Consider the following 27,944-nt stretch of genomic DNA (forward strand, 5'->3'; position numbering starts at 1 on the left):
ATATGCAAGGGGAGATGTGTATAAACAATAATTAAAAATATGTAAAACTTTGGTACATTATCTAAAAGAGAGCAATAATATTGACTTTATTTAAAATTTAGAGACTGTTTGACTCCCTATGATTCTGAATAGCTAACAATTAAAAACAAAAAGAAATAGAAATCTTGAGCAGCCTGAAACATATGCCTCTGCCTATGGAAGGACTATAACTCAGTTTCTTGGTTTCTAGCCTAGTACCTTAACCAATATATCACACACACACAAAAATCAGCTGGGGCACAACTATCACCCAGCCCAAAGTCTGGGAGAATAACCAGGTAGTTTCTTGAATATCATGAAGATGGAGTCATTTGGATTTCTGAGGAGATAGCATTCCAGAAACTACAAAAGAGAAGATCTATTTCTTGGACTGCTTAATTTATGGGACCCAAAGCACACCCACTCTGCTCAATCTCACTTATTTCTTTTCTATTAGGAATGATATAATTATACTGTATATTTATAAATCTCTATAATTTGTTAGTAATGAAAAAACTTTTCCGACAAATAGGAATTTCACAGACAACTCTAAATATGGGAGCAATAATTATTAAACCTTGATCAATGTTTTTTCCCCCCTAAAATGTATTGAATGTCAGAAGCTATAGCCTGCTTTAAGAGATGCAGACCCTTTAGTATATTATGAAATCTATGCCGCGTTTTTTTTTTAAATGATATGCCAAGACACACTGGCATTATTTCGTACCAATTGCATTGTACAAAATGTTGTTAACAATGATAACAATCAACACTGCATAAAACCTAGAATTACATCGCCTCCAATATGATTATTGCAGTCATCCTCTTTTGAAGGGTGTCACCTATCAGGTGATAGGTCCATATAAATGTAATAATTATACAATGCTGGATGAAAGTACAATTAGTTCACCTCAACATTGGAAAAGAGCTACCAGCTTTTCTAGGTCAATTTTCTAGGACCAGTTATATCCATTAATGAAGAAAACAAGAAGCATCCTGTCTCTGAGGCTGTGCTCCCTGAACTTGCATATCCAGGTACTTTATTCTATTGCCTCCAGTTTAATACAATACCTACTGCACCTGCAGATTTTGCTCTACTTCAGCTACAGCCCAGTTGAGCAGGTCTGCCCAGAAGCTACCACTTCCAGGGAGTGGCTGGCTTTTAATAAGCTCTTAGATGCACTGGGATCATGCCCAGGGGCCAGCATCACTTCCCCAGCTTTCTTCAGATTGACAAACATAAAAAATAAACAGATTAACTTTCTTAAAGAAACCTTAGCTAGTCCTTTGCGACCCTCCAGAATCTATTGATTTCCAAGTAGTGATACATTGGTCTCTTTACCAGTCTGCTTCAAATTAATAACATTTGAAAAGTAAAGATCCATTTCCCAGGGTATTTTCTGTCTTTCTGTCTGACATACCTTGCCTTTCTGTCATGTGTCTTAAGCGCCAGTACAACCAGATGTCGGGATTTCTCCCACATTGTTTTGAAAAACCACCCCACTGATTCCGTCTCAAAAGGAAACCAAAGTAGAGTATTTTCAGTCTTTCTAAGACATCCTTAATTATGACCTTGCTGACCAGGAGTATTTATTTTAAAATGATGGAATCTAGGACAAATGGCTTCTACAGGGCTCATACAATTAAATATATCATCCGGTGTGGAATTTGTTTTTCATAATCAGCAAAGCTGTCAATCAGTCACACGGCATACTTCATGTCTATGGAGATTCTCAGTCATCCAGGTCATGGTTGTCCCTTGGGAGGAAAATGACTGACTAAAGAAGCTTCTTGGGTTAGAAGCGAAACATCTTCAAGGAAAAACAAAGAAAATCCAGTTGCCTCTTGAAAAAGCACCTTTGGGACATGGCATACTTCATTTCTCCACTCTGTCACCACATGGCTGTTTCCTTCTCGTGCACCACCCAGACAATTGATTCAATATTGCAATAGTTTTCCTACATCCTAACATCCTGAGAGCTATATTTTATACCAACTGCATTTCCAGGTTGCCTTAAGAGATAGTTTAAGTATACATCATAAACAGATAATAGAACCCGCTCTTTACCTTTCATCTGCTTCTAGTTCCTTCAATCTTCTATGTATGCCTTGAAACTCAACTTTTTACCTATGTTTTCACATTTGCATTTATCTTTGCATTCTCATCTGTCTGATCTAGTGCTTGATCTCAAGCTTCTCTGTAATCTTTTTTCCATCACCATCCACCTATCTGAAGAAAGATTTGACATTCAAAAAATACCTTAAAATAAAATTATCTAGTCTGAAACACAGGTTCCTTTTTTCAGTCATGATAAATAATAAATTGAAAATGTCACATATTTCAGGGGCAACCTCAGAATCTACAAGGCTTCTAAGATCTAAGTCCAAATACCTAAGTTTTTGAAAAAGGATCTGTAGCAGTAAGAAAAAGCCCAAGCCCTCGAACCATTTGTTAGAGAATAATAAGACAGGACTAAGAATCTCTCTTAAAACAAGATATCATTAAATTACAACACAAAACTGAGATCTTTTTCTATTTGGTTCTTTCATATAATTGTAATATTAACTGAACAAAAACAAGGTTATAGCAGGACAGGTTTTAATAGTTAAAACTGAGCAGAGAGAGTTTGTCTTTCTCTGCCAGGAGAAAAGCATGTGTTTCTCTGAAGAAGATTTTTTTTTAAAAAAAAAGTATGTTTCCAATGAACTATCATGTTTGATCAGGATGTATCTTTACTGCTTACTGTAGGTATAATAGATACCAGATTTCATTTTGAATACAGTTTTAACTTTTAATTCTTCTGCAGAGAAACACAAGCTTCCCTTGTCAAAAAAGACAATATTATTCTTTTTAAAGCCATGCTTTAAAACTAACATTTGTAGTGATTGCTTCCATTCCAGGTAGACACAACAATCACAGAGAGAGAACAAAGTCCATCACCATGAGAATCCTTACAGAAGTTACATCTTAATATCCGTGTTAACTTGATCACCTAAATCAGATATGTCAAACGTGACATCACGTGACATCATGTGACATATCTGAGTATTTTCCCCATTGCCAGCAATGGAGTGGGTGCGGTTTCTTCATGACGCGTCCGGCCTACAGGCCAGCAGTTTGATGCCCCTGACCTAAATGTTGTTCAGTCTCAAATAATATCCACTTCCCACTGCTTTCCATCATCAAGCAATGGCAGGAAGCCCAAGTGGCAGAGTAGCACCTTTCACTGCAGTGTCTACAACAGCCATCATTGTTCATAAGACCCAGCTTTACCTTTCCTCCAATGTTTACCTGTCAAATCCATTCAGGTTGTGCTGTTTTAGTTATGATTACAGCAAGAAGAATGGGCACAAGAGACTGGCAACAGCAGGGGATTGTTCTGCCACACATAATACATAGGGAGAGATTCAGGGAGACCTAAAGCAGACAGCCCCTTAAATCTGCCCTTCAAGTTTATTTTTACAGTAAATATAACTCTAAATGTAGATAATCATAACAGGACTGAAGTAATTTTAGAAACTGCCAGGCGTTTTTTATTTAAATATGTAATTCCAGTAAATATTTTGCTAAATTGTCTTTCACTACTCTGAATATAATTTCTGACCATAATCCCATTAGTGAGTCTAATTGTTCTCCTCCATCCTCCTCTGTGTCCTACAGTGAGCCCATGTCATGAGAGTATACTTAAGATATCCTGTTCATTCCTTTGTAAATACAACAGAAAAAAATGAGTAAGGGTCATTAGAATCAACATCATAAACAAAAGTTTGTTTTCTTTAAAGTACACATACCAAATTCCAGCACATTGCTGAGATGATTATAGATTTGAAAGCTGTAGGCTAGATATGGTGTAATCTGTAAGGGTTGTAGGCTGAAGCTGATACATCTGAATCATATATCATTATTTCTACTATTAATTACTGAATTCATATCCCTCCTTTAAAAAAGAATAGCACATCACATAACTATTAATAAATAAAATACAGCATTCCATATAATTAAAGCTTGAGCATATAATAGTTGCAAATATAAATCAAAATATTAATCAAAATGTTCTTAAGTTAAAACTCTGAATTTTAAGCGTTCATCTTGACACACTTTCTCAAAGCAGAGGCAGCAAAGGAAGTACATTTCAACCTTGGCACTGACAAAGGAGAAGACTCCTTTCCACTAGTATAACATTTGGATCTCTGCAAACATGTGCTTCTTTAGAAGGGCTACTCCTGTAGGCTGTAATAGCCTGGCAGGTTGATGATGAGGTGACACCGAAGTCACTCCAAAGTCATTAACAGCACTACAGATCTTTCAGTATAGAACTGATGTGATCACAGTACTGTGTACAGATAATCTAGCTACTGCATTGAGTAGCAACTGATTTTTTTTTTTAGATTTTGTTAAAGACAGCCCCATATTGCACATATTGCAATAGCATAGATCCCAATATGCTATTGCAGTTTGATACTATGAATATGATTGTGTAAACATGTCAGCACTGCCACCTGGAACCACCACCACCCTAAAGTAACGCCAGATCAAGGAACACTCCTAGGTGGCAATCTGACAAGAGAAGTGCAAGCCCTTCAGAACAGGCTGAATCTTAATCTCCAAGCCTGATTTTCTACTGATTAACAATGCCTCTGTTCTACCTGCATTTAATTTGATTATGCTCACTCAAATACAGCAGACAATACCAGTTACTTTTTTGGTGTTAGATGATGAAGATCAACAGACCCTAGCAGTGATGCCTTTCTATGTTTGCATGAATTTGCTTATATTATATAAGACTAAAGAAGTATTTTTACTTCTTTAAATTATAGGGATTTAAATTATAGAACATGCACTGTGTGGGTTTCATCTGTAAGACAGCACAAGGAAATACTAAGTTGAGGCAAGGCTTGAATATGCGTCTCGCAGGTCCTCAACAGATTTCTCCACATAAATAATTTAAAGAAAGAAATGGCCTGCAGCACTTTTCTTACTGTTTATGTATCAATCTGAAAAACAAACTAGATTTATCACTATTTGTAGATCTCTTCTTCGAAAAGCATGTACAAAACACAGCTATCAATGCATAGACCTGGTGGCTCTCTCCTCATCCCCAGATGTTGGTCTGCAAGCAATCTCATAGCCTTTATAATTTTCTGTAATTATTTATGGTCAAGAGAAGCCAGAGCAGGTATCTAGATTCCTGTAAGTTTCTTTATTATTTCCATTTTAGTCTTCTGAAGAATAGTAGTCATCACTCTAGGATTGAATGATATATTCATTAGAAAACAAACCAAGGACAATTTGAGGTAAATTGCTACTGGGTGCGTATAAAGCTAAATTGTGGTTAGTGGCACCTATGTCTGAAAGCAACCCCTATGTAAATAAGGAAAAATTATTCAACCTATTTTGTCTTCACTTCAAAATGGAAGGAGTAAAAGGAGTCTGTTCCATTGGCAAGGCTTTCAAGATATCATTTCTTAGTTTAGCATACTGCATTAATAATTTCATAGATCATGAAAGTTATGAGGCCAGACAGACAATTAATTAAATTGCCCAATAAACAATATTATTTTCAATTGGAGGGGCATAAAAGTTACTGTCATATTATTGAGCCATAGTCAGGAAGGATTGGCACAATTGCTTAAGCACATCCATTTTTCTAAAGCACAATCAGAAGAGTTCTTTTCATGTCAAAGGATTATGTGGGGATTGTAAAAAATACTGTTAAGAATTATACTTTTTGAAAATATGGAGCAGATTCCTTTTTACATTTAAAAGCATACATTTCCTGGACCACACCCTGGTCACTTCCCATTTGGGTTAAGGTTAAGGTTTGGATTACTGCAATACACTCTATATGGGGCTGCCCTTGAAGAACATCTAGAAACTTCAGTTGGCTCAAAATGCAGCAACCTGCATGTGCAAGTCCATATTTGTACATGTACCATCTCTCTTGAGGGAGCTGAATTAGTTGCCAATTTGCTTCTGGGTGCAAAAGGTGCTGGTTATCAGCTGTAAAGCACTACATGGGGGTTATCTGATGGACCACCTCTTCCTAATTACATCTACTTGGCCCACCAGAACAGAAAGACAGGGCAAGTTGCAGGTCATAACTATCAAGAAAGTACATCTGGTAAAACCTAGGAAAAAGTCCTTCTCTGTGGTGGTTCCCTCCCTTGGGAACATCATTCCCCCAGACAGAAGATTACCCCCATCTTGTTTTTCTGTTTATCAGCGGTGACCCTATTTGAAGCTGATCAAATGGCTGTTTGATTTTGTTGCTGCCACCGTGTACAGGGGAAAGTTTAAATTGTGAATTTTTAACTGGATTTTTAATGTTGTACACGACCTGGAATTACTGTGAGTTGCCCAGCTACACAATTTTGTATGTATAAATAAATATCTTTTCAAATTTAATATTCACTTTGGCTCTAGCCTAGCCTTTCCCATAATGTTCCAGATATAATGGACTACAAAACCAATAATTACCAGACAGGATATCATATACCAGTGCTTATGAGGGATGATGGGAATCAAAGAGTCCATTCTATCTAGAAGTCATTATTATGGACAACACTATCACAGAACATTCAGAAAACAAACCATAGAACAGGGGTGTCAAACTGCCAGCCCGCAGGCTGCACGCATCCTAGAGAAACCATGCCCGCTCCATTGCCAGCAATGGCAAAAAAGTCGCGATACATCACGTGATGTTGCGAGTTTGACACCCCTGCCATAAAAAAAATCTTTCCATTTCATGCTTACACTATCAGTTTTGTCAAATAATAATTATCCCCTGAAAAAAAGAAAAAGCATAGTCATATCATTAATTCAATAGAAACAACACTTTGCACATATATTTGAAAATAAAAACCCTTCCTTCCTTCCTTCCTCCCTCCCTCCCTCCCTCCCTTTCTTTGATAGGTTCAATGATAGCCTGCCATTAATTAGAAAAAAGACAAAAAGAATTCTCCCTGAAGTTACACCTGCTGCTCTGCTTAATAGAATTGTATTATTAATCTTTGCACTCAAGCAGCATCCTGGCACTAACTCCTAGCCCTAAGAATCAAACTATATTATGCAACTATTTCATCTTTGTCTCCTTAATGAATTGTTGTATTAAGAAAAGTGCCAGGAATACCCAGTGTGATTAAAAAATTGTGACAACAAATGGCCCTCCTATAAAACTGATTTTTTCCCTTTTTGCCAGGCTAAATATTGGTTTATTCACATATACAATAACACACAGTAATAGTACAATTGTCACACAATATGCTTAGCAACCATTAAAGAAAAAAATTAACTTAATCAATGTCCTACTGAAATGATTTGGTTCCACTTACAACCTTATAGCTGCTAACTGCTGACAAGCTTTGGCAGGTTTCTACAGCACACAGTCTTGCCGTTTCTGGACAGAAGTTATCATAAGGACAAACGTAGGGGGGAGGTGGAAGCCAAGTATACAGAATACAATTATTCTCGCTGAAAAGACCACGATAAGAACATGCAAACAGAGTCATGTCTTGGGTTGCAGCCTGCAGTGATCATTTGGTCTTAGTTATGAACTCCCTGTTACTCAGAAATGATTTCAAAGATTTTAAACTGAGAAACATGCCTGTGTCATGTTCTATTCCCCTTGACAGGAGGTTATTCACTCAAGAGTATAACACAAATACTGCTTGTTGAAGGCAACAGACATGACAAAAGTTCTGCTCGATAGCTCAAATGCTGAAGTAATATCAAATGAAAGCAATAGATGGAAACACATGAACTGTAGCTTCAGGCTGAAGTAATATCAGGTGCATCTCTACACCCTCAGGGCTTAACTCCTACACTTTTAAGTCCCTCCCATTGAAACAGCCTCCTTCAGTTTCACTTAATCAGGCAGTGAACAGGTACTTCTCTCTCAACACTGACAGCAACAGTTTAATAGTTCAGAACAACTTGGATCCGAGTTCCCAAACTCACAGGTAAGTTAGCTTTCAATCATTGAACGATTTACAAAATGATTTAAAAGAAAAGACAAGCAGCTAAGTAAAGCATGTTAGTTAAGTGGTATTCCTTAGCAGGTTCTGCCTTTCTGGCAAGACACGGTTTTTCCAGTACAGGTGCATTATTTTTAAAAGCAGACTTATGATACAATATGTAATTTGTTATTTAAGTCTGTACAAAACATTGTCTATTTACTATATTATTTTGTCCAAGCTAAGGTGCTATTAGTTATTTTTAAGCTGAATTCATTAATTTTCAGTGTAAAATAACTTTTAAAATTCCCTCATTTAACACATTCAAGTGAATTATTCCAACCTGCTTGAATATTTAAATTAAGAAGCCAGGTTTTCTGATGTACTCAGATGAGTATAGTATCAGTTGCTCTGACAGTCATAATTAAGACTTTGTTAAGAAAAGTGTGTGTGTAAAATATGTGAGAGAAGAGTATATTGCATTGCTAATCTATCTTGGAAAATAAATAAATGAATGAATACCTATTGTGATTAGTATAAAATGGGCTTAAATTGCTTTAAAAATGGAGAACCAAATAATTCCTGTGCTTGGAATGTATAAATGTAAAATCCTTTTTCATTATAGTTCATACTGACTTCTACAGAATTTATCATTTTGCTCATTTTATATCCATCATCAAGGATGCAATTTTTTATTTTTATTTTTTTTATAAAATCACTCATTTTAACATTAGCAATCCAGAAGGGTGGAGTAATTAATCACTGGAAAATCTGGACTGGAATAAAAGAAATCTCATTCTTGCAAAATGCTGGATAGGTGACAGTGGCATGATTTTAAGTTATGCAATAATGCCACATCACAATATTTTAATCATAGCATGCCCTTCTAAATGCTCCACCTCAACAAAGACTCGTCACCTAGATCAATATCACAAAAAAGAATGCTGCAACAGCAGCAGACCATATGCATAATGTTCCTTAAAAATGGTTGCTTAGCCAGCTGTAGCTATGATATATTAAGCAAGATCATTACACCAATGTGCTATAAAGAATATTTTGAAACAACACTTTTGAATATTTAAAAAAATGAAATATTGTATATTGGGAAAGTGTTATTATTTTTCAGTGCTGAATTCAAAATATTTACATAGGCAATAATAAAGGCTAACAGAAATTAATATAGTTTTTGTCTTTTTAAAAGATGTATATACTGCCAAATAAAACTTCAATTTTTCTCCTAAATCTATAAAGGCTTATCCTTTCACAAGCATGACCACTGCCAGTTTAATCTGAAAAAGAGTGCTGGAATCAGAAAATATATGTCTACATATATCTAACTGGCACTATCACTATTTCAGTTCAGATAGATTTGTTTCACAAAAATAGCAGTATGTATTTCATTTTAACTCAATTCTTCCATCTTCAAGTAATATTCCTTTTTTTAAAGCTAGGAATGGTAATTAATGATTTTATATACCAAGCATAATTCAGATTTATTACTAGCCCGTTCCTATTTTTACTTCACTATACTTAAGTCATCCGTGTTCATTCCAAATATATAATGGAATCCTTAAGACTACAATTCTATATTTATTCACAGGAGAATAAATTCAATAGAATACATATTATTATTATTTACATAGATTTTTGCTGTAAAGATTATTTTGCACCCAATGTTTGCATTTCTCTATTTGAAAGAATAACTAAAGAGGCTGATTATTTCAAGAGTTTTATTATTAAGTTATCTGTTATTGGAAAGATATATCTCTAATAAATATGCAAGTTCCCATACACATGATAATTAAATATAGAAATTCCAAGTTTGCTTTAAGTGTGCAATAAATAGAAATTTAGTTTTAGCAAGGAAACACACACTGCTTATTTTTATTTCCTTTTTTGTTCTTCAAGAACTAATGATGCATACTGAGCAATCTTTTACTGTATTTCAGTATATTCTTAATTCAGAATACAAATTCAAACTGCTATTGGCTTTGTAAATCTTGGGAGACAGTTTGTTGTGGCAACAGTAATTTGAAGTATTATTTGCACAGAGGCTTATAAATTAGTACAAAGGTTAGAAAGAATCTGGTAGCATCTTTTCAGACTAACAAATTTTATTGAAAGGAATAAGTTTTTGTGAACTGAAATATCACATCATCAGATATTAATTATTTAATTAATAAAATATGTTAGTCTGAAAATTTGTTATCAGACTCCTGACTTCGCTACAATAGACTAAACATAGCTTTCTTCACACAAAGCTAGCACAAAGAGGTACATTAGGTATAAGTTGAATTTATCAAATCTTTCACTTTGGTTATTATCTAAATTTAAAATTGCATTGTTTAAGCATATTTTGCCACTTTATGATGGATATTTATTTTCTGTTAATATTGTCCAAATAAATTAGCGTGCATGTAGAAATTAATTCAAACAACTATGTCAGAAAGCTAATATAATAACATTCACTTGCTATTTTAATTATTTTCCAAACTGCAAAACTATTTTATATAGTTTCTGTAGCTGGGATCCAAAAAGTCCCATAGTAGGGCTTACAATTTTCAAATAGCCCCTATATTTAATAGCTCTTGCTTGAAGCCTTCTAAATTTTGAAATAGCAGCTGAAAAAAAGCCCCACCAAATTCTTCTTAAGCATCCTTTACATTCTAACTTGTATCAGAAGAAAATAAAAATCCTTTTTCATCTTTTATGGAAAAGTGTTTCTAGAAATATCAATAATAAACCAGTAAATACTGAACTAAAGGGAAGCAAAATTCATTTAGAATACACTTTTATATTGTAAATTGATATATACCTTTATATTGTAATTAATAGAAAAACAGCAAGTTCAAAAGTAATAGGAGAGAATCAAGTGAGATTGTAAAAATTAAAAATTAAAAAAAGTATGGCATGAATGTTCATTCACAGGTATCCAGGAAGACCCACATAAAATGTTATTGTCATATATTTGTTTTTAAGGAATGACAAATTTTATAGTTTAATTTGTAATCACATTTATAATATTTTTACATTGAAAATATTAGATACTCTGCATTTACTTTAATTTGTAGTTTAAACATTAATAGGAAAAAAGTTTTGAAGAAATTGTAAAGCCATCACTTCCCTGTATTACTGTAGTTTCGGGTAACAGATACAGTATGTGGTTTTGCAACAGTCATCATTTTGATAATAGTGCTTACAGTTCATGATGAAATCATCATTTTTTAGATCTCTGCCATAACACATCTATAAAATCATGAGAACATGACTCTGAGAGATTCTCACGCCTTCAGAATCAGCACACATAATGGAACAAGTTAATACAAGCCCGTCTGACTTATCTGCAGAGCAAATCACCAGCCTGTATTAAAAGTATCCATTTGTTTTATTTCTAAGAGAAAGCAAGCAGTAGATTATGTCTCTATAAATCAATGGATGCTGGACTCTTATTTTTTGTACCTTAGGAGACCAGCCATGTTACACAACAGTGAATTCATTAGTAACATAATTAGAAACCAAGAAAGAAACTGCAACAAGATGTCATTCAATAACTTAACATCAGACTCGCTGTGGGATGTTGCAAAGTATGCATACTAGCCAGTCCTTAAATATTTGCTTAGGCTGCTTAAAAAGCTCGTTTGCTCTCTAGTAGAGCTGGGTCAGCTCTCCAGGATGGAGTCAATCCCACTCCACCCTACTTCTCCCTAGCATGGAATCTCTTCCTCTTTCCCTAACTGGCTCAACTGGATTATGCTTAAGCTTCTACTTTTGTACCAGGACCTGCCTTCTCTTCACATAGTCTCATCCACCTACAGTTCCCTCTCCCTCTGCTTTCATCTTTTCTCTGTCACATCCTGAGTGGATAGTCTTCCCGTGCTGCTTGTAAGAGTTTTCTTTAATTAATTCAACCAGAATTTCAGGTAGGAGACACCCCTGAACCTCAGGTCAGTTAATTAGGGTGCTACTCCAGACTTAGGTGCTTCCCCTTAGGGCAATCTTGTTTATAAAACCTAAGATTCTTCTAAATTAGCTTCACTTTTCTCATACTTGTAATTCATTTCAAATCAAGGGCAAACTCATACAGTTAAGTTTGAGTATGGCACCAAGTTATTTAGGATGGTGAGAGCCACAGCAAATGATGAAGAACTCTTTACAGTAAGGAATATGTGGCAAAAAGGTCAAAGAGATTCGGTATTCACACTAAAGGGCAGAATTATCACTTCACATATAAATGTCCATATCTTCTCTTATAGAGCTATATCTTGCCCAGGAAAGATATTTTAGAACTTTGGTGATAACTCACTAAAATATAAATGCAAGATATATCAGAAAGGGGAAATAAAGAATCAATTCTACATTGTAGAACATTGGCCTCCAACCTTTTGGGCACCAGGGTTTTTCCGTGGACCGGAGGGGACGTGCTTTCATGTACTGTCTGCATCCCGTGGATAGGGCTTCACTTGTTTACGCAGCCCAGTTTCTGGCATACTGTGTGGAGAAGTGTCTGGCATGCTACATGGATGGGGGTTTGGGGACCCCTGCTTTACAATATTGGAATAAGTTATAAAAATTATAAGCTATTTCTGAAATATCGTTACATAAATCTACAGGATAATTTTTGAAATACCTTATAAAAACAAATGTGGTCTTAGATACAGTAAAGCAGCTACAATTTTCTAAGGAATAATGTACCCTCTCTACAAAGAAAAAATTAAAATATTTGGAATTATAAATTTAGAAAAAACAAGTTTAAAAAGGAACATAATAGACTTGCATGTGATTGAGAAAAAATAGGTTTTTTTTTCATAATACCAGCAGCTTAGTCATACAATGAAACTAATAAATACTATAGTCAGAAACAACAAAATGCAATGTTTAGAATTTATTAATTTTATAGCTTAGCTTACCATGTCACATCAGAAAAAGATGGCTAATAATAAAATATAAAACAATTAATTATATATTTTTTCTTTTATTTGTTAGTATATATGTAGGTCTTTGGTTATTCGGGTTTTCTCCCGCGTAAAATTGGAAGTGTCTTGGCGACGTTTCGACAAAGTCGTCACCAAGACACTTCCAATTTTACGTGGGAGAAAACCCGAATAACCAAAGACCTACATACAAACACCCGCAAAAACCTGTGTGTGTGTGTGTGTGTGTTTTCTGAGGTGTGTGTATATATATATATATATATATATATATATATATATATATATATATATATATATATATATATATATATATATATATATATATATATATATATATATATATATATATGTAGGTCTTTGGTTATTCGGGTATATATATATGTAGGTCTTTGGTTATTGCTCCTAGAAGCACGAAGCCGAAAACACCAGCCTGAAGATGACGAATGGACGCGGGGGAAAACCCGAATAACCAAAGATCTACATACAAACAGCCGCAAAAACCTCAGAATATGAATATATATATATATATATATATATATATATATATATATATATATGAATAAAAGAATAAAATACGATCACCGGGAGGGTTAAAATAAGAATACTTTACTAAAAATATACTTATACTAAAAAGTTGTCAAGCTTTCGCTGGGGGAACTCCCCAGCATCGTCAGGGCTAAAAGGCCATTACAATAAAGGTGGTTTAAGTAGGTTCAAGTAACGTTTGCGCACGGCTCCTAGACCGTGTTACTGGCCCTGATACTGGGCCAACTAAAGGACCAAAAGCATACATCCTTTTCACATTCCCACCACAGATATTTGTGATGATGATGATGATGTTGATGATAATGATATAAAAAAAGTCTTAAGCTTTTAAAAAATACAGGTAGACCTTTATAATGAATTTGGTTTCTTACACCAAATGATTACAGATTATACCCAAAATTTTAAATTATGCTTGAAAATCTTAAATCTATTTTAATATTTATATTGTATGCTACTTGTAACCAGAGGAATAGAGTCTTTTGAGAAGGGTATAAGTAGGTCATTAGGATGAAGATTATTCCCAGTATACTATCTTTGAGTGGAATGACATTTACATGTCTTGTTTAATAGCCATTTACTGAACTTTTCCTGAATGTGTCTATTTGCTTTTCAAAAGGCACATTAGTGATATATAATCTGTGTAGTGTGGAGTAGTATATCTAGTCAATAAACTAACTGCAGTATTTTGGAGATGAAGTTTTCACTTTTCCAAGCCACCAGGAAAGAGTACAATGTGATTGAAATAGAATTAGATTTAACATTTTTTGAGGAAATAGATGGTTGACCTTATTTGTATCAATATAACTTCTAGCAATGAACAACAGGGAACAAAGGTTTGGAGATGAACCCTAGAGTATTAAATTGTAGACCTCTGTTTTCTAAGAGTGTAGCACCACAGTGATGGGCTGATTCATTGTGTTTTACCACCTTTGTCTTATGTGCATAAGTTTTCATTTGTTTTCCTTTTGCCATTTCTTTCTCTGCATTGAGGATAAAAAGAAATAAAGAGTTGAGAAATACTAGAAAAATGGTGATATATTACTCCATACTACACAGATTATATGTCACTAATGTGCCTTTTGAAAAGCAAATAGACACATTCAGGAAAAGTTCAGTAAATGGCTATTAAACAAGACATGTAAATGTCATTCCACTCAAAGATAGTATACTGGGAATAATCTTCATCCTAATGACCTACTTATACCCTTCTCAAAAGACTCTATTTTCCCACAGGGTTGTTCAGTTTTGTTCAGTTTCAGCTGTTTTCCTGAATATTTTCATTTTTATCCCAGAACATTTGGCCATAGCATAAATACCATGTCATTTTCAAGATGTAAATCTTCTAGAACAGAAAACGATCCATAGTATTCAGGTATATTTCAGAGAACAATGGAAAATTCAGAGCCAGGATAATGTAGAAACAGATAGATTCAAGTTCAAGCCCACTCTCAGCCATAGAAACTCAATGAGTGACTTTGAGCTACTCACTTTCTCCCAGCTCAAACTAACCAATAGTTGTTGCTGTGAAGAAAAAAAAAGTGGAAATGCTATGTATTCAGCTTCGGCTCAGGAGAAAGGTGGAATAGTTACATAATGAATATATTCTAAATAAATAAATGACAGAATGTCTCAGGCCCAGAAGACAGAGATGTGCATATCCTTGATCCTTATAAAAAGGACACTAATATTTCTAACCCTAATTTTTGTATTACAGTTTCCTGTTTGCAAGCGCTGTTATTTCCTGACACTTCCAAAACTGGCTTCATATCAAATCTTTTGGGAAGCTCTTTTTTGAGCTGGAAGAAACAGTAAAAAGCACAAATTAATTTTAAACGAACTAAAGCTCTGTTAACTAATTGTCACAAGGACAATCCTAAACATAACATCAGAATAGAAGATGAGCCTCCTCAAAGAGCGTAAACCAAAAAAACCTCATTATATCCCCAGACCCCCAGGAAAACCATTTAAATACAAGTGCTTTCAGTGCCCCTTTACCTGCAATGAGAAATCACATCTTTTTAACCATATGAAGTATGGGCTGTGCAAAAACTCCATTACACTGGTGACAGAACAAGATCGTGTTATCAAATGTTCAAAGTCAAATTCTTTGGAGATTAAGCAGATCACTCAGGCAGACTCTGCAGCCAAACCAACTTCTTCCAAGGCCCTCTCAAATTTTGATTCTAAACCTCAATATGAATTTGCCAAAGATGACTCCAAAGAAAATATGGAAATTCAAAACCAAGTGACAAATATATCAATGAATGGATCAAAATCACCTACTGAAAAGGAACTAACTCTTATTTGTAATGAAGAAGAAAGTACAATCAATATGCAGTCTGCTCTTGAAGGCATTGTAAGGCCTTCTGCATTTGTTCCAGTGGGAGAGCATCGGCACAATAAGGACAATAATGATATGTCTCAATTAAGTTCTCTTTCCGATTCCAATAAAAGCCCTTCTTTTCCAACAAAGTCAGCCTTTCATGCTCCAAACAATCTATGGAAAACAGGTGGTACAATTATTACTCCAGAATTTACTCATAAAATTACACCTGCAAAAGGCTTCACTTCCATTCCATCTTATGTACAACCCATGATTCCAGAATATTCACCTTCATTGTATGAACATGGATTAGCTATCTATGCACCTTACTTCCTATCAGGAAACTCTCATGAATGTGAAAGTTCAGTGCTGTCTGTCTACAGCTCTCAAGATCAAAGACATTTTCTTCCTCATCCAGGACCACTTCCTAAACCCATCAATCCAGCAACATATGAACACTACCGCTTATTCCAGCCATATCGCCCAAATCTTTCAGTGCCATATGGATTTTGTAGACCATCAGAATCAGCATTTTACAGGTTACCACATGTTGCAGATATTAACAGAGACACAAATTCTCATTTAATGGAGGAAACAACCTTGCTATATCCTCATTCTTCAAGTCCAGCCAGGTTATCATCACAAAATTCTCATAAAAAAACAGATGACCATGAAAAGGAAATTCCTATGCTGCATAACAAAGGTCATTCTAAAGAAGATCAAAATGAAAGAGAAAATGCCAAAATGAGTCCTCGTGCTGGAAGTGCGGCAACTGGATCCCCAGGAAGACCCAGCCCAACAAATTTCACTCAAACTAGCCATGGTTGCGAAGGCCTATTTGATCTTTCTAATAAGTCATCTTCAGTTATTAACAAATGTGACCAAGCTGAAGAAAGTTTTACAGCATTTAGACCTGTGAGGAAAAGTACAGACCAATCTCCTCCACCTATATCAAAGGAAGACAAAGGAAATACTCCTAAAAGGTAAAATGTCTTTTAAAGCCTTTTTTTCTGCTAAACTCTATGGTGAAAGCAAACATGCCCTCAAGATACATTACATAGGGCCTCCTAAGACATATTTCATTACTTGTCAGATTGGAAAACACAGGGCATGTAGGAAATACATGGGCTGCAACTATATATAGTTAGGTGGGAAAGTTTATTTTAAAAGGGGGAGGGAATATTCTAGCAAGGGTTACATACCGGCTATCCTAATTCAAACTTTTTTCCTCTTAAGTTCATCACTACCTCTTTTTTGGTAGGCTCTGGTCTAATGACTTGCTGTTCTGAGTGCTGAATGAGGAAAAAGACATTTCTCTTCTCCCTATCCAATGAAGAAACAGACTGAGGATAGCAGAGGTTTTGGAGGGAGAATGGGGAGGAATGCAGTCAATGGACTTTTACTGTTGCCTTTCAAAGAAATGTCTCACTACAATTTATTTCTATATTATGTTTTGTTATTGTGCTATTATCCTAAATTAAATTAAATATCAAGGGAATGAGATATGCATGGCAAATAACAGGGTAACACATGAAAGATAGTAGGAATTATAGTAAATAATCTTACTTTTATTTTATTCTTTGTTTACAGCCTAGCCTTATGCATATTTACACAGATATAAGCACTATATAGTGAATCAAATGTTTAAGCATGCACAGGATTGCTAACTTAAATGCTGCTATTTGTACAGTTATTTATACATACAATGCCATTTACTATATTTATGCTATAGTTATTCACCATTTTTTTACCGTTGGCAGTGTGTGAGAACAAAATTATATAAAGATAGTAATATGATGCAAACCCAGGCAATATAAACAAACACCAGAAGAACTTACGGAATAACATAACATTTTGATTAAACATACCAATAAAATTAGGATTAAGCATTAAATATTTTGTTTCATGAAAGCAGATTGTAGACCAGCCTTGCTCAAGCTTTTTATTCCAGAGAAACACTTGAAATTACTTTTAGGTCTCAGGGGAACCCCTGCATAAAAATTCACAAAAAATACAAAAGCTTCCCAATTCAATTCACTTTTAATCTACACAATCCATATCTATATAACATTTATGGCAGCAAACCAGCAGGTTGGCAAGCAACTCATGGTGCATAAAAATTCTTACCACTCTGAGAACTAATACTGTATGCCATGCAAATTATGAGGGAGAGGGAGGGAGGGGAGGGAGGAGAGAGAGAGAGAGAGAGAGAGAGAGAGAGAGAGAGAGAGAGAGAGAGAGAGAGAGAGATATTTACAACAGGTGGTATATAACAATTCATAATTTTCTTTTATGTAATTATCTTAATATGAAAATAAACCAAAATGTATGAATTGCTCACAGGTCACCTGAGATTTAAAACTATGTCTTCCACATGTAAAAATATTAACGAGATAAACAAATGCATTTGCAATGGTATGGGTGTCTCTGTGTAACAATGATAGAATTTTTCTAATTGGTTGTATATACAACCAATTTGTTTCATTTCTAATTCAAAATATCTACCCCATTTAGGTATTTTGCCTAATTACACAACAAAATTTTCCATTTTTCCTCTCAGTAGTGACATCGCTAATGAAAAGGAAAATGTACAGCATGGAAATGACAGTAATGAAGATCCTTTGTCCAGTTCCGAAGACGATTCAGGGGTAACACCGCTTAATCTTTCCAAGAAACCAGATGCAAACTTAGTTGATACACATACGTATTCAAGCACTGTCCAAATAGAAAATCAGAACTGCATGGAACTGCAGGAAATGCCTTTGAACCTTTCAGTGAAGGACAACTGTCATGTAAATGTATGTCTCCAGAATTCATATGAAGCTAAAGATCATAACCTTCAAAAGGCTGAAACTAAAGATTTGGGGATAGAAATATGTAGCCCTAAAAATCAAACAGACAAAAGTTTCTTCAATAAGTCTCTTACTGTGATGCCTATAAAAGAAGAGCAGGAACCAAGGACAATTGAGAGTTGTGATGAGCAGAAACAAACTGCTGCCGTTGCTCTCTGTCAATTAGCTTCCTACAGTCCAAGTACAATTCCAAAAGAGAGCACAGAGAAAAATAAGCAAGAGAACAATTCTCAGTATGCGGATTCCATTGCTGAACCATCAGAAACCCAGAATAATCATTGTAAAAAAACAAAAGGACAAAAAAGGACCAATCACAGAGAAGCAATAAAAGTGCAAGGAACCAAAAGAGTAAGAACAAATGAATGTAGTCGAGTGTTCACTTTGAGAAAGAGAACAAGGATAACATAATATTGTTCCACCAAATACGCAGTATAGTTCATATGTACACTATCCAACAGTACCAATTTTGTTCAGTACCAATTTTTATTTTTACTTTGCAGATTCTTTATTCTATTCAATTGAACTGTGTAAATATTAAAATGTCTTGTATATACATTTTAAAGTAACTAAAATGTCTCATAGTTATATCTTTTTTAAGTGAACATTTAAATGTAAAACTGAAGCTAAATGATAATTTCTTAAATGCACTATTGTAGAAACATGTTTCTTAAATGCACTATTGGGAAAACAATTTATTCCAAAAATAGAGCTTCTAGAAGCACATTCTGGATATAAGAGTGTTCTATTGTGTCTCTGACTAATTTCATTTTCAAATCTTTTTGTTTTATGTTTTTTGTTGTCCAATGTATTTTTGCTGTTTTAGCAACATTCTAAGAATGAAAATTTCCAGTTGCTTAAGCTTAGTGTTATTGACTTCTCATTGATAATATATTAGAGCACTCATATTAAACATTTTTAAATTACAGTTTTGGTATTGTGTTTTTCCCAAGTCGAATTGTCCAAAATAAAAATGTTTTGGTCCAAATTTTAAATCCTAAATCAAATTAATTAAACTTTAGTACTTATACAAAGTAGAGGTCCTACACAAATAGCTTACATGTTTGATAAACTGCAACTTCAGGTCCCAAGTACTAAGAGAAATGCAAATCAAGAAATTATTTATTTCAATCCATATTAGAAGGAATCCCGTGTTGTGAATTCTGTATTTTTCATCCATCAGTTTGTAGTACTAAAGAAATTGTATATTATAGGTATTAATAAACGTTTCATAGTCTTGTTAGTAATGATTTTCCATTTCACATGTTAATTTTTCCTCTTTTTACAATAAAATTGTGTATATTGTAGCAAAAAATAGCTTGCAAAGAAGCAAACCATAAAGGCTACAGATAAATCTTAAGTATCATTATGTATATTCCTCATAAAGTTACAATTTAATGTATCTTTGTTAAGTATCAGTTGTAACAATGTTTAGCTGGGGAGAAATACAGATCACTCTATTTCTGATTCATGCCAATGTTGCATTTGTTTGATATTTATTCCATTTCTGGTGTAAAACATTTTTTAAAAATGCACAAAAATCAAATATGTATCCTAAAATCTGTATTTAAATGTTATTTATGTACATATACTGAATATTTTCCAGCAAAATATACCTTTCTAAGTGTAATTTACTGAAGTATATGCATTTTTAGTATATTTCATCCTAAATATATATCTTTCTTTCTTATTATATTTTTAACATCAAAATTGCAAAATTCAAAGAAGTCTTTGGAAGTGTAAATCATAACAGTTCATTTGTCCTTTGATCAGAAATGAAGAAAAGTCACATTGTCAAGAATCCCTGTACTTATATAGGGTACAAATGGAATGTATAAATAGTATGACCATTATCCAGAGGTATTAAAATGTCAAGCCTTTAGAGAACTGGCCATGTATGATAAGTGATTAATGAACATTGTATAGGTAGTTCTTATTTAATGATGGTATTTGGGACTGATGACTCCTTTATTAAGTGATGTAGTCATAAAGCACAATGTCACATGACCAGACCAACCAGTTGAAGTTGTGAAGTGAATCTCACACAGTCCTTAAACGTGACATCTTCTGATCACCTTCTGAAACCTTCTGCTAGCTTCCCTATTAACTATGCTGCTTGTAAGCCAGCAGTGAACATTGCAAATAACGATCACAGATAACAGGACACCCTGATATCCTAATTGCTAAGCACCCAAATCACGGTCACTTGACTGCACAGAGACTTCAATGGTCATAATTTCAAGGACCGGGTGTAAGTCTTCTTATTCAGTGCCATCACAATCTTGAACAGTCGTTAACTAAGGCCTACCTGTAACAGGAATAACTCTGAGGAAATCAAGGCAGTTTGACTGAAATGAATTGTCAGCAACCAAGATTGTGCTAGACAGGCTATGGGAAAATGTGGATTCAAATCCTTTTGGGGGGACTTCTTTGGTTATGAGGACTGGCATTTGTACAAATCCACCTTCAGATCTTGAATCCAATTCTTAAGTTAACAAAAGACATAGATGGAATAATTGGAGATTATTCAAAAATAGTAAGTGCTAGCAAAATAATATTTTAGGAGAAACTGGAGGATGTATCCTCCAGTTTCATGCAAAATCAACTTTGAGGATACATTTTTGCCAGATCATTCAGTTACTTACAGCATGGTTTTCAATATGAAACTGAAAGCACAGTTAATTCACATTTTATAAATATTTCCCAATTTTCCCAAATATTAAGATCCCTGTCAGGTATATTATTTATAAGAGGAACACCACAGTGAACAGAAAGAAAGCAACCCATGTGTGTGCGCACACACCATCATGCTAGCGCTGTCATGTGGGTGCTAGCGGCCCCGTTTATGCAAGCACAGGTGCTAGCACCCCGCTTGCACAGGTGCACAAATGTCAGCACCGCCAGTGCAAGCGGCTTGCTTGCGCATGCACGGGGGTGCTAGCACAATCATGCATGTGCCTGTTTACGCATGCGTGCATACACATTTCCCTTCTCCTCCCTTTCCCTCCAGGCCACCAACCCAGAAAGGTTGGGGAGCTCTGCACTAGACCAAACTGGCTCTCTTATATATAAGACATAGTCAAACTCTTGGCATCCCACTTCAACAGAAAGCAAGATTCTCTCAAAGTTTCTGAAGAGACCAGAATAATATTACAAAAATCTACCGAAGTCTTTTACTAAGAGAGACAGCTAGTGCTGTCATTATCTTAAATAATAAAGAACATCCAGGTGGCCAGGATATACATTTTTTCAGGCTCTGAAAATACAAACAGCTATTAATTATTAACATATAATTCTTTCAAATCAAATCCAATTTTATTTTGAGGGGTTTTATTTTTGGTTCAGCTCAGTTTAGAAAACACTTACCATGTGATAGTCGGGAAGGTAGTAACAATCCTCTTCTTCCCAATTCAGCCAGTGCCAAACATCCACCATGCCACGCATTATCAGTTTCCTGAAAACTGCAGTTTTAGAAAACAGGATTTTAGGATGATTTTTCTTAATTCTGATTTTAAAGTGTGTGCCAAAGAAGTATCTTACATGGTGCTGTATAATTGTGCAGCAAAACATAAAATCAAATAAAATTTCTTTTAAACATGTCACTATGAATCAATCAGACTATAATCCCAAAGTGACATTGCATTTTTCCCCTTTTTGCACGTTGCATTGATATACATTAGTTTTTTTTAAAAAACTAATATTTAAACAATGTAAACAATAGTTTTTTTAAAAAAAGTATTTAAACAATTTCTATGCTAAATAGCAGAGGTTCCCAAACTTTGACACTTCATGGTGCTGTTAATATTTTTATAATTCTTTTCCCAACCCTAGGTCTAAACCATGAACTCTCTCAAGATAGTAATCTGCAATCCTGCGACATCCATGTGATTTTCTTAAGGTGCCCAAAGTTTAAGAACTAAGTCTCTACAGAAAACTGACACTATAAGAGTCCGAATCCTCTTGGTCCTCAAAAACACAGATTGAGATTGTGAACTGAAACATTATTTTAATGGGGAAAAATAAGATTCAAACATACAGTTTTAGAATAAACCAAGATATTAAACCAACATGTATATATGATTTAACATTTTGGTGTGTTCAGAACATCAACCTGCTTCTCAGTCAAGAAAAAACAGGTTACCTATCAAGAATTATGGATTTCCAGGTAGAGAGAATGGTGAAAAGAATTACATCTCATTTCTAGCAATGAATTGTTGGTCTGTACTGTTTGTCAAAAAACAAAAACAAAACACCATTTAGATTGTGATAAAGGGGAAATGAAGATTTCAAGCATCAAATGCACAGCATTTTGGAGAATCTATTTTGGAATCTAACTTCTATGTTTCTTCTTGATAAATGTTTTGTGGATAAAATTTCATTTCTGAAAAAAAAAACTGAATGCAAAGTATTACCTGAAGCAGTCTAATACAGACCCAACAACATCATCAGCTAACTCTTTTGGCAGCCTTCCAGTTAACCTGCCAATCCTGAAAAAAGCAACAGCACTTCATTAAGATTTTCAACAGTCTATGTTTGCCATGTTAATCATAAAAATACCAACGCTCTTGAAATCTGAGATTTGTAATTCTGAAACTCAAATCTATAAATTCTGTAATATATATTGATCCAACTAATCTAATTTCAACTGAAGATTAAATAGTTGATTAAATGTATCTGCATTCTCTACAGTATCTGCCAAAGCAGAAAATTTGTAACATTTAATTCTCCCATCACCAGATCAAACTCCTATAAATAAATTTCTGGTATGTTCCTATGCTACGGTCTCTGATGCATTTAGAACAGTGGTTCTCAACCTGTGGGTCGGGACCCATTTGGGGTCGAACGACTATTTCACGGGGGTCGCCAAACAACGCAGTCCGCCATTTTTTCCCCTTTTCCTTAGCTGTGCTACTCTCTTTTATTCTATTGGCTTTTGAAAGCCAATAGAATAGACTCTCTTGAATAGAGTCTAATTCTATTGGCTTTCAAAAGCCAATAGGAATTGTCCAGGCTGTCTCTGCCCTGCTGAGCCCGCCAAAAGTCCCATTCTGCAAACGGTGCTGCACCAGTTGAGTAGTCCTCAACTTACGACCGGTTGGGGGTCGCAGCATTAAAAAGGTTGAGAACCACTGATTTAGAAGAAGGCAAGACACACATCGGGCTCCAGTAAGTCCTTATATTATTTACTGTAATAATGTTCTTATTTTATTTATGGATTCTGGATTCAGAAATATAAAGAAATAGATATACATTTTTACTGCTTTGGAAATCCTTGCCACAAAATGAATACAATCCATTTTCATTTAAATATATAGAGAGATTGTTATTCAACACTAAACAAATGCTCATAATAATTTATTAAACTTATAAATCATCCAATTCTCAAACACAATTCTCAATTACATTGAGATGCACAAGAATGTGCATCTCAATGTAATTGCTTCCCAGTGTTTAAGAGTAGCTTTTCAAAGGTTTCAGAAAACTGTGGTGGAGATAACATGAGCACTGAATTTATTTAGTTATTTGTTTGTTTATTTGTTTGTTTGTATTTTTATAACTAATGAAATTGGCTATAATTAATGAAACATAACTACTGAAAATGGTTTCAGTATTTTTAAAATAGGAAATGGTATATACATACTCAACTACTAAATAAATAAAGCATATGAAAAGACACTATAATTTAGAATATAATTCAGACATGAAAAAAGTAAATATTGTTAACAAAGATCAAATGAATCCATAAGCAAGGCCATGTGTTTTGCTATATTAAACAGGACATTTAATAGTACTGTGTGCCATATCTTTCTAGTTACCAATATTTGCAGATTAAGCTGTGTAAATCAATTTAACTCAAGAACACATACCCTTTTGCTGCAGACCATCTGACGATAGTATCTTTGTCTTTTAAGCCAATCAACAACTGCTCTGTGAAAACATGTTTTTTAAAATCATAACACGAATTAAAAGCCACCAAACACTGTCTTTCTCTTGGCCCTTCATCAATTTTAGCTTCATTAGGATACATCTCCAAATCTTACTGGAGTGATGAGGATAGTGAATGGTTCCTAAACACGATTTTGTAAAGAAAAATCATGTTCGTTTGTTGGTTCATTTATTTTACTGGATCTGGCACAAAAGTCTAAATAGGTTTTTAAAAAGAAAGAAGATTCAATTAATTATGTGGGAAAAGTCAGAACGGGGCGTAAAAGGGAGGGACTCATAATTCAAAACAATGTCTAGAACAATAACCAAAAAGCACAAATAACACCAGTACAATAACCTGCACAAAATATTGTTAGCTAGCTTTAATTAAGATAAGCATCAAATTAATAATAACAGCTTCAATAACAAAGAGCCAGTGTGGTCTGGTGGTTAAGGTACCAGATGGAAAGCGGGAGACGGTGAGTTCTAGTCCCGCCTTAGCCAGGAAAGCTAAGAGGAAGAATCAAAAGTATGATGCCCAGACATAAATAATATTTTTTAAACTATGAAACAAAAGTAACATAACACTATTTACATTATTTCCTATCAGATAACATAAGGGATTGTACATAAATCAATAAACCATATTCATAAACCACATTGGTCAGGATGTCAGATCTTACGTTGCTTTTGATCCAACATACCTATAACATTTTCAACCTCTCCTGGAATATCATATTCCTCTTCTTCCTCCTCCTCCTCTCCTGCTATATTTTCTGTTTTCTGCGGAATGAGACCTCCAGTGGAAAACTGTAGATTTGCAGCTAAAGATCGGAATCCCCGTTGATACCTGGAAAGGCAGTTTCACTTATGGTTATATTTTGGGCAGAGAGCAAGCGCATTATCTACAAAATACCCATGAAGTAGACTTTAAAAATGAAAGTAAAATATTCTGTCACTGGTGAAATAACTGAGCTGAAATTTTGCTATTCAAATCTTACATGGCATTATCTAGAAGTAATTTCACCAATAAAATACCCATAAATTATCATTTATTAAATAGAATGTAAATATTTATATTTAAATGTGAATATGTTTAAACATATAACGTGTGCAATCTAAGCTCAAGCTTTGGGAACATTGTTTATAACTTAAGAAATAGGTTTTTTTTTTCATTATTCCTCAAGCAAACTATCTAACGTTTAATATACTTTAATAATTAGTTCAAAATACTTGTTCATTCTTTCAGCCAGGGGTCAAAAAACACTGACTATTCTTGTATGGCCTCAAAGAATTTACAGGTAAGGACCAGATCCCCAGGACCAAGCTGAGCTCCCAGCGCTGAGGGGTGGAGCCAAAGGGCAGAGTATCCTGGATAATGGTGTCAGACCAACACCGTCCTTCCTGGCTGCTGCATTTCTTTACTTGCAGACCTGTCAGCTACACCCACACCTACATGCCCTTTATTCTTACTATTCCTAGTAATGCAATGTATATTTTAGTGGGAAGAAATTTTTAACAGCCTAATTTATGTTTTTCAGTACTGGTACTTTCGTTCAAGGAGGCACAAAGGGAAGAGACATCACAGCTTTATGTAAACTTTTTAAAATAATATCCCACCTAGGATTTGTTTTTCTCCATTAATTCTAAATTTAACTTTGAAAGGACCATTTAGCTATTAATGTGAATTAATAATGTAATTAAATTTATAGAGGAAAAAGAAGCTTATACCTACAGAATGCCAAAGTTCCTACAAAACATGGCTAAACCAGAACTTCTTGTCATCAAATGACAAAAAGTATTATCTACTATTAATGATAGATCTTACAACTCAGATTAGTCTAATAAAAGGAAAGAAGGCAAGTAAAAACATGATTATGAAAAGAACAAACCTCCATTTTGCCACCTTTGGCTTAAGAAACGTCAGACCAAGTCGCTGAACAAGTTTCACTCCCAGCTTGCGAAGAATTGTTTGGTTACTTTCAAAGAGCTTGCAGTTGTCAAGACATTCAAGCACAGTAGAAGCTATAATGAATAAATTTCTATATCAATAAATATATCCAGTTTTGTCCACTATATAATACATTTGAAACACATATTAATTTTCAGCAGAAGACTATGAAACATACACTCAGCTTTTAATTCCAACATAATCAATAAGTTATGAAAAAAAAGTTCTGACACGTAAGACAGTTACACTGCACTGAAGTTAAGTATTTGGTCTCAATGCTATAGTCCCCCACTAAGAATAACTTGATTTATTAGGAAAAAGTATCAGCGCACATTATAAAATAAAACATTTAGGCAACATTTCAATTGAGTCCACATTTTATAGCAGATATAAACATAACCTACTGGACTCACACTTTCCTTTTTATTGATAAACTTATGACTATAATCTAACATTATAGTACACTTCAGGATGTCCACAGCTTGGGGGTACACCAGTGAGCTCAAAAGATTTCCTGCCCACCTTATTTTTTTATTAACTATTAATCTTTCAAAAAGAGGAAGTTAGCATACTGACAATGACAATGACATCCCCCCCCCAAAAAAATCTGGTAAATGGATGCATTCCAACTGATTATATTGCTCAGCTATTTTGTTAATGAGCATCCCACAAGGCCCTCTACAGCAGCATTCAGAATATGTGCACAAAAGGCCAAAAGATTTGGGAATGCTTGCCTAACTGTATAGTGTGTGTGTGTGTGTGTGTGTGTGTGTGTGTGTGTGTGAGAGAGAGAGAGAGAGAGAGAGGGGGGGGGAGGGAGAGAGATTAATATACAAATTACTTACTGTAGGAAAACACCTTAGGTTTTAGACTATGTTTTATTCTAAAAACTGTATATATATTATAAACTGACAGGAAAAAAGGAAAAAATAATTATTTTTTATATATGAATATAAAGGACCTGGTATTCTTAAGCATAATGAGTTCCTTTGTAAATTCCAATATAAATTGACCAGTACTGCTGAGCTCTGTTCAAGTCCCTCATTCCTATTGAAAGGGGCACCACAATCTGCAGCATGGGCCACTCAGGCATTCATCAAAGAGATTTGCAGGGCTGCGACATGGTCATCGCCTTCCCTTTTTATACGTCATTATAGAATTGACCGCTTTGCTTCAGTGGACACCTCCTTTGCTCAGAGGGTCCTCCAGCAAGTGGTCTCCGGGGACGTAGATTCAGCCTTATCTGTTTCCCACCCATCAGGACAGTGAGGCTTTGGTATGTCCCATTGGTGGATTCTCCATCTCCTGTACTGGAGAAGGGGCGTTGTCTTACCTGAACGCCTTTTCTCAGTACGGAGATGGAGAATCCACACCCACCCTATGGTCAGTTAGGCCGTTATTAGGGACTTGAGAGCCAACGCCTCGTCCTTGCATCAGCCACTTTCGCC

The 27,944-nt window shown here is 34.8% G+C and overlaps 2 protein-coding genes across 2 annotated transcripts in view; one reads left to right on the plus strand and one right to left on the minus strand.

Annotated features, from left to right (window-relative positions):
• The window catches only part of TBCD (tubulin folding cofactor D), a 164,157-nt gene that overhangs the window by 92,824 nt on the left and 43,389 nt on the right, over positions 1 to 27,944 (minus strand). The window contains exons 10-14 of the mRNA XM_039335830.1: positions 26,438 to 26,570; positions 25,250 to 25,395; positions 24,488 to 24,548; positions 23,033 to 23,107; positions 21,987 to 22,081 (exon numbers count right to left, since the gene is read on the minus strand). Of these exons, the coding sequence (XP_039191764.1) occupies positions 21,987 to 22,081; positions 23,033 to 23,107; positions 24,488 to 24,548; positions 25,250 to 25,395; positions 26,438 to 26,570 (510 nt within the window). The remainder of the gene's footprint in view (positions 1 to 21,986; positions 22,082 to 23,032; positions 23,108 to 24,487; positions 24,549 to 25,249; positions 25,396 to 26,437; positions 26,571 to 27,944) is intronic.
• On the plus strand, positions 7,864 to 20,504 carry ZNF750 (zinc finger protein 750). The gene is made up of 3 exons (XM_039335831.1): positions 7,864 to 7,977; positions 15,163 to 16,754; positions 18,332 to 20,504. Exons 2-3 carry the CDS (start codon positions 15,346 to 15,348, stop codon positions 19,029 to 19,031), a joined length of 2,109 nt encoding a protein of 702 aa, XP_039191765.1. The 5' UTR covers positions 7,864 to 7,977; positions 15,163 to 15,345; the 3' UTR covers positions 19,032 to 20,504.

This window comes from Crotalus tigris, unplaced genomic scaffold (assembly GCF_016545835.1).
Source record: "Crotalus tigris isolate CLP2741 ecotype Arizona unplaced genomic scaffold, ASM1654583v1 scf7180000017662.1067850, whole genome shotgun sequence".
Classification (NCBI taxonomy): Eukaryota; Metazoa; Chordata; class Lepidosauria; order Squamata; family Viperidae; genus Crotalus; species Crotalus tigris.